General features: G+C 42.3%; 1 protein-coding gene across 1 annotated transcript in view; it reads left to right on the top strand.

Moving 5' to 3' along the window:
- ZC3H12C (zinc finger CCCH-type containing 12C) overlaps positions 1-7711 on the top strand; it is a 41146-nt gene extending 33435 nt beyond the window's left edge. Inside the window, exon 6 of the mRNA XM_011926684.1 lies at positions 214-7711. Within this exon, the coding sequence (XP_011782074.1) occupies positions 214-1610 (1397 nt within the window). The 3' untranslated portion in view covers positions 1611-7711. The remainder of the gene's footprint in view (positions 1-213) is intronic.
- Positions 7712-16237: the final 8526 nt, after the last annotated feature.

Below are 16237 nucleotides of genomic sequence, written 5' to 3' on the forward strand. Positions count from 1 at the left end.
AGGTGATTGTTACTCATTCAGCCAACTTCCTACTGCTCTTGATAGTAAGGAAGTGAGAAGACTGAGAAGTGACATTTCTCAAGAGTAAAGAACAGAGTGACACGTAAAACAGCTCCCATTTCTGTCGTTGTCTCTTCTAAAATCATAGGGCCAAACTGTGTTTTCCGGATCTGATGGTATGCTCCTTTGCCTAATTAATTTTACTCTTCTTAGGAAAGAAGTGTACCTATGGACACAAGTGCAAATATTATCATCCCGAAAGGGGCAGCCAGCCACAGCGGTCAGTGGCTGATGAACTCCGTGCCATGTCTAGAAATACAGCAGCCAAAACTGCAAACGAAGGAGGACTGGTGAAAAGCAACAGTGTTCCTTGTAGCACCAAGGCTGATAGCTCTTCTGATGTCAAACGAGGTGCTCCAAAGAGGCAATCAGATCCAAGCATAAGGACTCAAGTCTACCAAGACCTAGAAGAAAAGCTTCCCACCAAAAACAAATTGGAAACCAGGTCTGTACCTTCCTTAGTTAGCATCCCAGCTACTTCTACTGCAAAACCCCAAAGCACTACATCTTTAAGCAATGGCCTTCCATCTGGAGTTCATTTCCCACCTCAGGATCAAAGACCACAGGGACAATATCCTCCAATGATGATGGCAACCAAAAATCACGGAACGCTAATGCCTTATGAACAGTATCCAAAATGTGACTCGCCTGTCGACATCGGATATTATTCCATGTTGAACGCATACTCAAATCTGAGTCTCTCAGGCCCACGAAGCCCTGAAAGGCGTTTCTCCTTAGACACAGATTATAGAATAAGTTCCGTAGCTTCTGACTGCAGCAGTGAAGGGAGCATGAGCTGTGGGAGCAGTGACTCCTACGTGGGTTACAATGACCGGTCCTATGTCAGCTCCCCCGACCCACAGCTAGAGGAGAATTTGAAGTGTCAACACATGCACCCTCACAGCCGCCTTAATCCTCAGCCCTTCCTGCAGAATTTCCACGACCCCTTAACCAGAGTGCAAAGTCACAGTCACGAAGAACCAAAGTTCCATCACAAGCCTCCTCTTCCGCACTTGGCTCTGCACCTGCAGCACCCCGCTGTGGGCGCCCGGTCCAGCTGTCCTGGCGACTACCCTTCTCCTCCAAGTTCAGCACACTCGAAGGCACCACACCTCGGGAGGTCCTTGGTGGCCACGAGAATAGACAGCATCTCTGACTCTCGACTTTATGATAGTTCTCCTTCACGACAAAGAAAGCCTTACTCCCGCCAGGAAGGCCTGGGAAGCTGGGAGAGGCCGGGTTATGGGATCGACGCCTATGGGTACCGGCAGACTTACTCCTTGCCCGATAACTCCACGCAGCCGTGTTATGAGCAGTTCACCTTCCAGAGCCTCCCTGAGCAGCAGGAGCCAGCCTGGCGGATCCCGTACTGTGGAGTGCCGCAAGATCCCCCCAGGTATCAAGACAACCGAGAAAAGATTTATATCAATTTGTGCAACATCTTCCCACCTGACCTCGTGAGAATTGTCATGAAAAGAAATCCTCACATGACAGACGCCCAGCAGCTCGCCGCAGCCATTTTAGTGGAAAAATCCCAGCTGGGTTATTGAAAGATGATGCATCTTTGTGGTGTTTAGTAGTTTTTTGTTCAGCTCAAATGCTGAGGGAGGTTTGCTACAATAGCACATGTGATCTCCTTCTCAGCAAGGAGGTTATATAGTATCCATTTATGTGAAATACTGTATCATGGAATCTGTATGTATAGCCCCATATGGTGGAAGTATCACGGGATTGCTTTACATTTAAACTTTTTTTTAACATTTCCTTTTTAAAGCTCTATCCTTGGCTGGAAATTTTTCCAGTTTGATTTAATAGATGTATCTGTGATCTTTGATATTAATCTTTGGTGCATCAGGGGTTTATATGCAGCACTTTTTATCCTTGTTTTGTGTTTTATTAACTTGGTGTTTGTCTCTCAATTGCAAGCAATTACAATACCTTCAGAATGTGGGACATTTGACTAGACCTAGCAAACTGTTTTTTCGAGCCAAGCTTAATTAGACTTTTACAGCTTTTTAAGTTATTTTTATTTGGGGAAAGTGGGCTTCTTTGTGCTATAATCATTATTTATAGAAACAAAGATATACTACAGCACTGACTTTATATTTTAAACAAAATGTAAGTTACCAGTTTTATGTTGAAATGGGTAACAGCATATATATTAGAATGATTTACAATATGGCACTTTTCATTGTGTTATTTTTGTTTGGATTTTTTTCTGTTAAGCAATGAGTTAATTTAATATGGTTGATTTAAAAGAAAGCAGATGCAATCAATGGAAAAAATGTTTCCATTTTTTTAAATGAATAAGGCAAAAGCTGTAACTGTGACAGGTTAGAGCTTTGTTATCCAGCTGTGATGTGCTTCTAGACAGTAGAAGTGGAATTGAATTCCTAGATTTCCATTAACCTGTATTTTTAATATGTCTGTCTTTTTGTTTTGGGGCACAACAATACTGGATAAAATAACCCTTTCACAGCACTTGCCTGTTTTTAATGAATCTAATTATTCACAATGCAACTTTTATATTTAACATACTCTTTAGCTTTCCTGCTATTTATCAAGGCTGGCCTGAGGTGGGTTTATGTGTTGAGGATATGCAACATTTCTTGATACTGCACTATAGAAATGGTGATGGAGAAGTTGTAAATGGTAACTTAAAATTTTTGTAAGATATTGTATATTTTCCATTTTCCTGAAGGTAGTTTTCTTGGGGGGCCTGTTATATTATTAAGGCCAGATTCTTGCCACAAATAGTGTAGTTTTAGATACAGACTAAGGTCTGTTCTAGTATTAGTAAGGGATATTTCTGGTTTCAAAGTCATGGGTTTTGCTAGCGGTGAATACATTTCTGCGGATTAGAAAACAGATTTTGCAGCCAGTGGCAGATAGTTGTGTGACTGACATCACTTGACGGTTGCCTCCAGGTTTTGAATTGTACTTTGTGTAACAGACACATTCAGATCTTTTTCTGTAGTCTGTTTAGATGCCCTGGCTATTCTGATTATTCTACATGCTACAGTTTGAAGTAAAGCCCTGAAAAACCAGAAAGTACCTTTTACTGTTGATACAAATTGTATCTTTTTAACTATAAGAACTGTTTTGATTTGTAGATCTAGTTAAAACACAAGTATGTAACTATGATTAGACTTTTGGGCAACATTTTATCCCTTATTTAAATACAAATTTTTAAAGTGAAATTGAGGTCTAGAATAGGTTAGAAAATAAAAATAACAATTTAGATAAATAAAAGTGTTTGTCTTAGTTTTATATAATATATTAAAACACATTACATAAATTTATTGGCATTTTCTTTCTCCTAAAACTTACCTAGTGTGAACTTAAAATAAAGGTAAAATGCTGCCTGAAAATAATGTCCAAGCACCTTTGACTAGGATAACATTTTCACTACTTGTGTGACACTGTGTGTTGCACGAAGTAGGATTTGGGTATACAGTAAATGCTTCTAAAAGGCATTGTGCATATTGACATAACCAATAATCTGAACCGTGTTCAGCAAACTTAATTCAGGAAAGTGGTATTCTACACAATTATTGCTGTTGTGTTTGAAATGAGTGTGGCACTCATCTGTACTCAGAAATAATATGGGTGAGACCACACAATCCATTCTGAGTGGTGTCTGTCTGAGAGCAACGCTACTCACCTGTGAAATTGTTTCCTTGATTTGGTTGGTCACTATAAAGCAAGTTTAAACGTAGAGGCTAACTCAGTGCCAAAAATAGGGTTACAGATGTGTAATATCTTTTATTTTCGTCATATTCTAAGACTTTTTTTTAGTATGAAATCACTTTTAAATGATACATGTAGGTTTTGCTTCCATTTTCTTCATTTTACCATTTATTTGAACATTCGCCAAATTTTACTCCATTTATTTAAATGAGATCTTAGGTGAGATGTGTGTGACACTTTGAATTTGACCTTCTTGTGTTATTAGCTGACTATTTGTCACTGCCTCATGGATTTTAAATTATGGGAAAATAGTGTAGCCAGCTCTGAACTACCCACACTAGTTCAGAAGTGAATAGCTCTGAACTACCCACACTAAATCCTTCAGTGTAATTAATTATGAGTTTAAAAATAGCAGTTTTCTTATGTGAAGAGGACAATTTGTCCCCTTTTTTTGAATCACCAATGTTGCATTCAGAGCTGTAGAATGAGATAATTGGCAGACTTTAGGTACAGCAAATTCTTACTTATCTAAAGCAATAAGTCAAAGGAGTCCATCATTAAATTAAATCCATAGCTGATCACAAGCCTTCATGTTAGCCAAAACTTTCTCTCTAACCAAATCTTTTACCAGACTTGCTAAGAAATAACCAGAGAGGTGTGTTAATAAGTGAAATTGCCAGAAATGGTCAACTGATGGAAAAAAAAAAAAAAGGATTCAGATTGGAGTATTTTGCCCCTGAATAATTGACAGTTGACTGTACTTGACACAGTAAGTAGCCAGTCTGTTGTCTCTGTGTCTTGTCCAGAGGGAATAGTACCCAACTGGCCAAATACTGGCTCTTGGTATTTCCTTCTTTCTTGCATGTGATACAGACGTTTTCAGTCTTGTTTTTATGATCTCTCTATATATCCTGATAAGAGTTTGTCATTGACCTACACATTTGGAAGAAATGCACACCAGTATAAAATATTGATACTGGTGGAAACTTGAACTTTGTGTTTTTATGAAAATTCATTTATGAGAATATGTAATATAACTGAAGAGTATTTTATATATATATATATACACACACAAATATGTATTTGTTATGAGGTATTAAAAACAGGGGCTGGGGGAGTGCTTCTGATGGCTAACTTTTCTCTAATTGAACTATGTTTCTTTGAGTTGTGAACGACCAAGTCTGGGGTCTGGACAGCCAATGATAAGATTTAGAACCACTTGGATGGAAAGCGATTCTTCACTGGTTTTATTCTTGGTATTTTAAAAGAATTATTTTGATATTTTTAATAGAATGTGTAATTTTAAAGTACACAAAAAACTTAAAGTAGTATTGATTATACAAATAATTATTTAACATGTCTTATGGATATATCTATATGTATATAGACAGTAATATATTTATAAAACAAATATACTTTGCTTATGTTATAGCTCTTGTTTGTGACAGGTGGGAGGATGGCTCTGGGTGTGTGTGTGTGTGTGTGTGTGTGTGTGTGTTTTGAAAACTCAAGCTGTTTTCCTCTGATTTACAATGGTATTTACTTTAAAGTATATTTAGTTTTCATTATTCTTTTTGCTATTCAGCTTCCTTATTCAAGATAAAATAAGATGTACAGTTTTCTGGCCATTCTGTTGGTGTGTAATGCATCCATTTTATTGTCATATAACTCCTGGAGAATTCTCAAGTGACCTGAAATCAAACAGGTTCTGGTTGGACATATGCTTATGTTCCAAATATATTAAAGATGGTAATTCAGCTAACATGTTAAGTTTCCAAGGTATACACTGACAAATAAAATGAGGTATTAAAAAGAGATGGATTACACACATGCCTTAGAATAAGAGAAAACAGAGTGTTAATAAAAGTAAAGAAACATACACTATCTTAGCCCCCTAGGGCAGGTGTAGATTTTTTCTGTAAAGGATCAGATAGTAAATAATACAGGAATCATATGGGCTTAAAATACGATTGTAAAAACTACTTATCTCTGGCTTTATAGCATAAGAACAGCCACAGATAACGTGTAAATGAGTGTGGCTGTGTTCCAATAAAACTTTATTTACAGAAACAAGAAGCAGGTCAGATTTGGCCTGTGGGCCATAGTTTGCTGATCTCAAGCAGTAAATCCTAGTATATGTTAACAGAAGAAATCATAATTGCATTTCAGTTGACATTGAAAGAAAATCTGGTAGTTTTTGATATCCTTCAAAAGAGGATTGTTAGACATTCATATTAAAGCATCTTAATTCATTTGAGTTTTTTACCTGTTTACACCCATTATTTATTAGAGATATTTCTTGTGCTTAACCACAAAACAGAAGCATTCTGTTAAAACGTTTTAATATGTATTGAATTTTTTCATGAACTTTTCATTTCTATTGATAAATGGGAATCCCTTACCAACCTTTTGTTTTTTAATAGCCTCATGGACCAAAAAAATCTGTTGCAGCATTTAATTAGCCACAAATACATTTTGGCTGCATTTACCAGTTACATTTTTCTGTTGGTTTTGGCTTCTAATAAATGATATATCTGCCATTCTTTAAAAATGGTTTTAAAGAAGATAAATATATTGTAATTTCACATGCTATAGCTTTATTCTGTAAGATTAAAACTTGTGACTAGTATAATTGTAGCTATAATGTGAGTGGCATGTTACAATGTAACTCTTTATAAGAAATAAAATGTATCTCTGCTTTGTCTGTCCAGATCTTTAGGTTTTTTAGATGCTTTGGGACTGTCCTTGGTGAATGATATTCTTCATATGATCATGTGTAATTCTGAGTTCGTTGGAAGTACATGCTGCTGAGCATGTTCATTCACAGTGCTTTATACCAGCTGTTGCATCGATAACATCATTTTCATAAGAACATTTAAACAGCATGAACATCATTATCCACTTAAATAGTTAAACTTCCTTTTAAAATTGGAATGCAACTCTGGGTTTTAACAATGTTTATTGTTTTTTTAAGTGCTTACTTTGTTTTTCCTTAATACTTTCTGTTAACTTGCTTATTAACTCCTGTTGCAGTGTTAACTGTTACATGTTAGAAAGTGGCTTTTCCCCTAAGATTCTTAGTCTTTTAGATTTAAAGACAATTTAAGGTTTTGGCCATTTGGCAGTAGAAAATGTGCATGTTTTAACTTACTTAGCTTTATAAAATCCCTCATGTTTTACTTCTTGAACCGTATACCAAATTTGTCAATTTTCTGTCCAAGTATTTCAGATGAATAACAAAATGTTGTTCATTAAAGCTTTTGCCACCTTTCTTAAAGCAGCTTATGTTCCAGGGGAAGAAGGCATCGAAAAGCAAACGTTTCTTTTTATGAAGAATATGTGTTCGAATTCCTTCAGTTTTTTTGAAATTATAAATTTCTTATGTGAAATATTCACAAACATGCAAACTTCTGCAGAGACAAAGCATTTCATTGCAAGTGTACCAGGTTATTGATTTTATCTTTTCCTTTCAGGGTTTTTTTCTCCCAAACCAGAGTTGTATGCTGCTAGTAGAATTTTTTATTTGATCCTGCAAACTTTTCTTATAGGAAAAGTAAGGCAAAAGATGTTCAGTGCAACCATCTGATAAACTGATGTGATTGTATTTATCCTCTGTTCTGTGTATTTCTGTAATGGAATCTTTATAATTCCCAAAGCAGTATTTTAGATCTACTGGAAATCTGTATCAAAACAGCTATGTGATTCTGCCACTGAGAAAAAAATTTAAAAATTCTTTTTTCTTCTGCTGGTTTGTTTTTCTTTAATGAAGAAATTGATCTCGTATGGCACCATAGATGCTAAATAAATAAAAGCATCATACTTCTCTACTTTGCCCACATTCAGAGCTTAACATTGTGAGCATTGTGTAAGATAAACACATGGTCAGTATCAATGTAAATGTTAGAGCCATAATTAATTTCTATGAAAATTGAAATTAAATGTCAAAGACAACTAGACATAACTTAAGACATGATGAGACTGTTTTTTTTTTTTCCTGAACCCGTCATTATAGTGTTCGTTCCCGATGCTTTTGAAGTATCATCAGGTGTCTGGCTAGGAGTATTGTTGGTAGGGACCTCGTCCAAGGAGTTTGTAAGATAATGCTAGATGGCACCGACATCCTCTTTTCTGATTATGAGGGCTGCCAATTGATTTAAAATGTATTGAAAGGGCCGAGCGCAGTGACTCACGCCTGTAATCCCAGCACTTTGGGAGGCCAAGGCAGGCGGATCACTTGAGGTCAAAAGTTCGAGACCAGCCTGGCCAACATGGTGAAATCCCATCTCTGCTAAAAATACAAAAAGAAAAAAGAAAAATTAGCTGGGCTTCATGGCACACGCCTGTAATCCCAACTACTCAGAAGGCTGAGGCTGGAGAAGGTTGCAGTGAGCCAAGATCCTGCCACTGCATTCTAGCCTGGGTGACAGAGCAAGACTTCGTCTCAAAAAAAATAATGTATCGAAAAGACTCATGTTGGTGCAGTGGTCTTTACTAGGATGCACAAAACTTTGAGCACTGATGTCCATGACACCCTGACAGGTAGTGGGGCATAGAGAATGAGGGTCCACACATCCCTCTTCAAGAGTTCAACTTCTTTAGCTGGCCTGGAATGTGCAGGGCCACATAGCCAATAGGAATAAGGATTTTGTTTGTAAAAATAAATTGAATAGATTTTAATGAACAGAAATGGAAATTTTTATCTCTTTAATAGTCGAGCCTGGAAAACTTAGATCACTGTGGGGAAATGCTCTGCTTCTGTGAAATTCCTGCACAGATTGAGAGAGATTGCAGACAGCTGTCAGGAACTCCAGGGCTGTGTTTGAATCTCAGTCCTGCACGTATTACTATGGTAACTATATATATGAGACACACAATATGTAAAATTTGGGCAAATTCTCTTTCAGAGTCTTTTTCTTACACAGCTGTGAAGTGATCAGAATGCCCATCTCACAGGCTTATTGTCACTAGCTACATGGTGGTGATGACAGTGGGCATAAGGATAACTCAAGGACAGATGCAAACAAATACAATGCCATATCCCCCCTGTTCTTGCTGAAGTAAAACAGCAATCTTCGCTGTATCCCGACTATTCTAGACAGCAGCGTCTTCCTGACCCAATTGTCCTAATAATTTTCTAGTAATGAAATACTGTTTCCGATGCAGTCACCGTATTGTCGTGATCTTCGTGAGTTAGCATGCGGACGTTCTATGTCATTGCGTGAGAAGCCACTACGGGGAGCAGGTTTCTCCTCCTACATTGCTTTTTGGACCTTTGCTTTTCTTATTGGTCTCTAAAATTGCCATTTGCATTGTTAAGTATTCTTTTCTCCCCCTACTCGATTACTGTAAGCTGTTTAACTGCCAGCTTGTGGATTTAGACCATTTATTTTGGCTCTGTCAGCAGATTTGATTATTGATGTTTGATTGTTGGCAGAGGAGTCAGCATATTCAAAATAAGCATTAGGTGTGAGTTCCCCAGGTACTTCCACAGGCTGAGCCAAGAATCCAGGAGAACATTCTATTAGGCAACAGTGTTACCTGGGGTAAGGACTTTATTTCTTCTCCACCTATACCATTGGGTGAGAAGAATGGCTTAATATTCATTGATGAATGAAGTGGCATGTGACAAGGGGAGTTTGGTAAAAAGCAACTGTGATAGTGAATTTATTCAAAACAAAACGCCTGAGGTGGGTCTGTCATTAGTTGAACATCCTTATTTGTTAGGCTTTGCACCTCAGCCTCTGCTGCTGTTTTAGAGTTAATGGTTTTCATGTTTGTGTTTTTAAAGGATTTTTAATTTTTTTTAACATTTTAAAGGTTTCCCTTTTTAAAGATTTTTAAAATAACCTTTTAAAAAATGTATTTCTCTCTAGGTGCAGTCATCAGCCTTGGGTTAAGAGTACACGCCCAGCTCCACACATCATACTTGTAGCAGATTGGCAAATTTCTAAACAGAGTAATAATTGCCCCCATCTCCAAGGGTTGTTAAAACTAAATGAGTTGAAACAAGTAAAACCTTTTGAACATGCAAATCCATAGTGTGTGTTTAGTAAGTGACAGCCATTATTATGTAAATAACTAGGGGTATTTAAATGCATAGTAATTTTGAGACTTTCTCAAGGGAGCCTTCCCTGTCTCTATAGTTATGCTGTGGAAGAGTGTGAATTCTAACAATCAATGTAATTTGATATATTCAATGTGAGGTCTATTTCAGGAGTGGTATTTTAACCTTCCAAGAGTTCTTAGAACCCATTTCCTTGCTACTCCCATCACTCAGCTCTTCTTGGTTTAAGGGTTTTTCTCTGTATCTGCATTGTAATAGGGAAAGTGGAATAACAAATGATCATTACAAAAAGGTTTCAGAATCTCACAGTTAAGCAGTTTCCGACTGCATCACTAACATCCCCTGCACTCCACTTTTACTCCTGAAGGTGGCGCTCTGCAAACCTGTCTGCACCTCTTCCCCACCGCACACATCCTTGACCTAAGTGAAGAGGAATGTCGGTCCCTTCCCATAAGAACCTACAGAGCCAACCTGGACAGAGCAATAGCTGCTGTGTGGTCTCAGGTGTACGATGTACATCTTGGGGGAGATGTCAGATGACATTGGGCAACTGTTTTTCTCTTAAGCATTCCCTTCTAGTTTACAACTGCTGCTTTCAAAGTTGGAGAGATGAGGCTAGCAAGACTACTCACATCTGAGGGTCCCATACTATATATTTACACAAATTAAAATTCTATGAAACAAGCATTATCCCTATTTTAGAAATGAGGAAACTAAAACTCAAAAAGTTAAAAGCACTTGCTCAAAGACAACCTCGTGATTCGATTCCCACTGTGCACGCTTTCAGAATTCTTTTTCCCACTTCAGTGTGCTGCAAGGCAGGGCTAGGAATGGGCCCTTTGTCATCTTTGGTATGAGTTATTCTACACAAAGTTAGGTCTGAGGAGTGAAACCAGTTATGCTATAAGTGCACATCCTTGAACATGCTATAACCTTACCTGGGAACAGGGAGAGACTAGGAAAAATACGAACTAGGGCTGTATTTTTACTTCTTCCGTGGACCCACACACCTTCATCACTCTGCTTTCAGGTACAAACACCTGCGACAAAGATGTCACTTGGATTAGAGGGAAAGGTTTCACTGAGATCTTCCTGTCTTGAGGCTTCTGGTGATGGGCTTGGGTTGGGACTCAGGCCAGCTGACCAGGGTTCAGTGCTCAAGGCCCTAGAAAAATCCAGGGTCCGCTGCCTCTGATAAGCAAGAGTGGTAGGTTCTGTGTCCAAAGGAGGTTATTTCAGAGTCTGGACTCTTGTCTCCACTGTAGCATTCTTTGTAGCCCCAGAGAGTAAAAGGCAGTACATTTATTTCTAATGTTTCCAATCATGCTCAGGGACCTTCTAGGGTGTTTTTACAGAAGGCCTATTTAGCTTTCAGACTCTTGACAATGCCCACTGCAAACACAACACCTTTTATGCTGAAGCAGCTGCCACTGGCATTTCCCTGTGCTTTCTATTTTGCACAAATTCACCATGAGATTAAAAATAGGAAAGTTTAATTAGGTAACCAAACAGATTCCCTTCCTAGTTCCCCAGGAGAACTCAGTGAGGAACAGAGCACTGAAAGAATGGCAAGTACAGTGTTTAAATGCACTTCCTGCTCTTGTCCGGAGATCTGGGTGGGTGGGTGGGTGTCAGTGCACACAGGGTCCCCCTTCAGCCCCTGGGGTGGGGGTGGGGGCCTGCCCGAGGCGAGGCTTTCTGTCTCAGCCTTCAAAGCCCTCTCCCCCCTGCTCTCCACTTTCCAAGGATGTAATTATCATTCATTTGAATAATTCTTTCAAATATGCATGTGAAAAGATGAAGGGAGATGGCAAATACAATTTGGTAACTACATGAAAAGCCATTCAATAAACCCTGGAGGAGATTTATGGGTTTGCTCTGTATGTTGCCAAATTAACAAGACAAGAACAAAGCACATTGTGCCATAGTGAATGCAATACACGTTAAAACCCTGCAAATTAGACAAGGAGGATTGGAGCAAGACGCCTGTTCTAGTCCAAGCTCAACTTCATTGCCTACATTGAAGGGAGGTGGGAAGCAGTGGGAGAGGCGGGAGTGGGGACTACAGGAGGCCCCTGGGCCAAGGTGGGTGCTGGTGAGGGCGCACCAGCGCCAGCCATTTTTTCTTTTTTCTTTTTTTTTTTTTCGAGGCAGAGTCTCACTCTGTTGCCCGGGCTGGAGTGCAGTGGCACCACCTCAGCTCACCGCACCCTCTGCCTCCCGGGTTCAAGCAAGTAACTGGGACCACAAGTGCATGCCGCCACACCCAGCCAATTTTTGTATTTTTAGTACAGATGGGGTTTCACCGTGTTGGCCACGCGAGTCTCAAACTCCTGACATCAAGTGATCTATATGCCTCAGCCTCCCAAGGTACTGGGATTACAGGCGTGAGTCACCGTGTCCGGCCTAGCACCAGCTTTCACAAACCCCGGAGCCCATCCAGGCAGTACCCCTCCTGGCTCCTGCCTTCCACACCCCATCATCTCCTGGCTCTGAGTCATCCAAAAAAGCAAACATTCTCAACTCTGCCTCCTGCTCCCCACAGCCACGCGGTGCCTGGGGACATTGCGATCACCCTGTTAGCAGTGACTGTAGGCAGATGGGGAAAGAGGAAGATGGCAGCTGACTTTAAAAGATCCTTCTCCATCTCTCTCACAACTTAATATACAGACTTGTGATACCGCTTTCCAGATTGGTAGCAGGAAATGCCAAATGGTGAGAGGGGTGGCACAGGAGATATTTGAATCAAGGATTATGAGGATTGAGCAACGCCAGGCTCTGGAGGCCTAGCAGGAAATTAGAGGGGGATTATCAGGCCACAGCTTGTGCTTCTTGAACTTCTAAGGAGCCAAGGGTGGTGGGTGCGTCCCCTAACTCAGGCCTATCCTGCAGGGCTGTAGTTCTTCTGAACAGGTGGCAGTATCACCAGGCCCTTTGGGAGTCCTCTCTGCTGACCTGAAGGGACCAGCACAACATTGCACAGTCGGCTGGCCTGCAGCCTGCCGAGGGCCAAGTGCACACCACCTCCCTTTCCACCATGACTAAAGCTTTGCCCAAAAGACCCTCTGAGAGGCCTAGAGTTTCTGGGTCCAAATGCATCTTCCAGAGAAAAGAAACACATTTCCAGAGACATTGGTTCTGTCAAGCTGTAAAGCACAATGCCTTGGGGCAAAGTAGAAAAAGCCAAGGCAAGGAGAGACGCTCATGGAGAAGAATTTCTCACCTCCACCGGGGGACAGGAACGGTGAGACTCCAAGCACTCCCTGGCTGAGGCCTGAGGCCGTGACAGTGCGAACTCCTGTGGGAAGCAGTGAGGTAGTGGGGTCCAGACCCGGTTGCTAATCTGGTGCCCCCATTGCCGCACTGCACAACTTTGAGCAGGTCCTTAATCTTGAAGCTCAGCGACTTCCTCTATTGTGAAAGGGGATCTTTTAATCCACCACACAGGGTTGTGGGATGTCCAGCTCCAGAGTCCAGGACCTGAGAGGTGTCAAAGACAGAATTCCCTTCCCAGCTGGAGGCCTGCACCTAGGCCCCCGTTCTTCCCTCTCCCTCCCAGAGCACATACGCAGGCCCCCAAGTCCTCCATTCAGCCTCTGAATAGATCTCACTTTCATCACCTTTGCCTCACCTTCATCCCTCTCTATGGCTCTGGCTGGGCCTTGGCGTGGCCTGGGAGCAGCTCTTTTGTGTGTATGTGTGTGTGTGTTTGGTAGAGACGGGTTTCGCCATGTTGGCCAGGCTGGTCTCCAACTCCTGACCTCAGGTGATCCGCCTGCCTCAGCCTCCCAAAGTGCTGGGATTATAGGCATGAGCCACGCTCCTGGCCTGGGAGCTCTTGTTACAGCAAACACTTCCTATCCAGTCTCCCCGCTGCTCCACCCTGCCTCAAATCCTTCTACCCTGTAGCTAGAGTTAACCGTCTCACGATATACTTAGAAACTTTGACATTCCCTGTGCCCTCCCCGACACTCCCCCTCCTACCTCCCCAGCACACTTCCTGCCTCTCTGATCAGGCTGGGATGTCCGACCATAACATGCAAAACTCCCCACACAGTGACATCCCAGGTCCACCATCTGCCCTCCCCACCCACCATGGCCTCTAGACCCTTGGCCTGTCTCACAGTATGGCTGGCAAGCACTCTCATTCCCCCAGGGAGTGTCCTGCAGACTCCTCTGCCAGGGATAACCTCCATCTCTGCTTCACCACCAAAGACAAAATCCTTAGCTCCATGTAAATGTCATCCTCTACCTTCAGCTCTCCCAGTCTTTCTAACAAAAGCAAGCGGGGGGCCTCTCTCCTAGTGCAGAAGTCAACTGCATCCTGATTCTCAATTTGGGTTCGGTACTTTCCCCCTTTGCCCAAATCAGAGGTGCAAAAACAGTGGCTGTGTTGGGTTCATTTTCCCCTTTGACTGATCGATGCAGTTGCTAAGTCACATGCTGAACAAAGAGTGTGGGGGGAGAACTAAGGATCACCACTGTCTACGTCACATTTAGGGCTATGCTGTGGCTATTACGTCAGTTGGCTTCTGCCCTGGAGAACACCATCTGAGTCAGGGCAGGGGGACTCGTCTATGGTGCTTGCAACCAACGATCATGCTGTGGGAAGATGGGAGAGGTTCACAGAGAAGGTGGCCTTGGACCTATGTCCCAAAGGTTGATAACTTGAGTACATACATGGCTGGAGGCATTCAGCGAAAAGAGAAACAAGTTGTGCCGGCCAAAGCAGATGCATCTGTCATCAAGTCAAGCCCTGGTGTTCCCTCTTTATAATCTGTAAAGGCCCAAATCCTGAGCTGCTCAAACAGCAGCCTGGCCTCAGTGTCTCTAGCTTCCTCTCTGTGCACTCAGTACTTTGGCCGCACTATACCTCTGTCCCTGGAAGGTGCTCTGTCATGCCTCCTTGTTTCTGTACCTGATTTCTTCTGACTTTTGTATTTCACCATGTTGGCCAGGCTGGTCTCGAACTCCTGACCTCGTGATCTTCCCGCCTCGACCTCCCAAAGTGCTGGGATTACAGGCGTGAGCCACTACGCCCGGCCACGGCTGCATCTTAGTGCTCCTCTAAGGTCGTGAGCTTCTTGAGGTTGGCCCCTTCCCAGTATCTTAAACTGCCCTGTGCCCTGGTAGGCAAGAGGTCAGGGGGCCTAGATGAGTTGGGCAGCAGAGCCTCAGGGCTTGGCTAAGAATGGGGGCATGGCCCCTGTGCCTTCATTTTACAATGTGTGGCTTTGAAGGAGTTCCCAGAAATGGTAATGGACAAAGGCTAGTCCCAGGCTGTACAGTCTGGAGCGTATCTACCAACTTCCAACAGAGCAAGGGAAAAGAGGCGTCCAAGGCCATGTTATCACACACACACCAGGTGGTTTACCAGGGCAGAGCCATTTTCAATCAGCTTCACTGTCCCACAGCAGCAGCCTGGAAAAAAAAGGGGGCAGCTTTTATTCTGAGACATTGTTACCACCTCAGACTCAGACTCAGACACACCCTGGATGAAGAAATATGGTGGGTACAGGGTGCAACAGGCCTGAGTGTACACACTCAGGACCTGCCAGCTCTTCACAGTTGCTGGAGTCACCAGCAACTCAGTCAACTCCTGATGACTTGGGTACAAGCACCCCCTCATCTGGCCATCTGCACACCCCTCACCCCTCCCTGTTCCTCCCTCGGCCACCCTCTCCCATGCCTACTGTGCTCCAGGGTCAGCATGAGAGAAGGTGGGGGAGAGACACCCAGCAGCTGCTTTAGCAGCTTTCTGAGTGGAAAAAGCTGAGACTTCCAATTCTACCCTTCTCCTTTGAGCGCTCAGCAAGTGAGGACTACTGAGCTCCACGGAGTCCTCGCCCCAGTGCTGGGCGCCGAGGGAGATGCGGAAGAGGCGGGACTCCAGGAGGGCAGAGACGCCACTCATTCTGCAGCATCTCCAGTGCCCAGGACTTTGACGAGGGTCAGAAATATTTGTTGAATGAATGTGGCCGGGCGTGGTGGGCTCATGTCTGTAATCCCAGCACTTTGGGAAGCCAAGGCCGGTGGATTGCTGAGCTCAGGAGTTTGAGACCAGCCTGGGCAACATGACAAAACCCCATCTCTACTGAAAATACAAAAACTAGCCAGGTGTGGTGGTGCACACCTGTAATCCCAGCTATTTGGGAGGCTGAGGTGGGAGGATGGCTTAAGTCTGAGAGGTAGAGGCTGCAGTGGGCTGAGATCTTGCCACTGTACTCCAGCCAGGGTGACAGAGCCAGCCCCTGTCAAAAAAAAAAAAAAAACAGTGACTGAGAACAAGAAAAAAAAATACTTGCTTACTTACTATCAGCAGTCTTCCTAATCCACATAAGGACACATGACGACACACTGGGATAATATCTGTTTACATCCTAGTATTAGTAATGTATTATCTTCTATCTCTGTGGTTATGTT

This window comes from Colobus angolensis, unplaced genomic scaffold (genome assembly GCF_000951035.1).
Source record: "Colobus angolensis palliatus isolate OR3802 unplaced genomic scaffold, Cang.pa_1.0 Scaffold7, whole genome shotgun sequence".
NCBI classification, from domain to species: Eukaryota; Metazoa; Chordata; class Mammalia; order Primates; family Cercopithecidae; genus Colobus; species Colobus angolensis.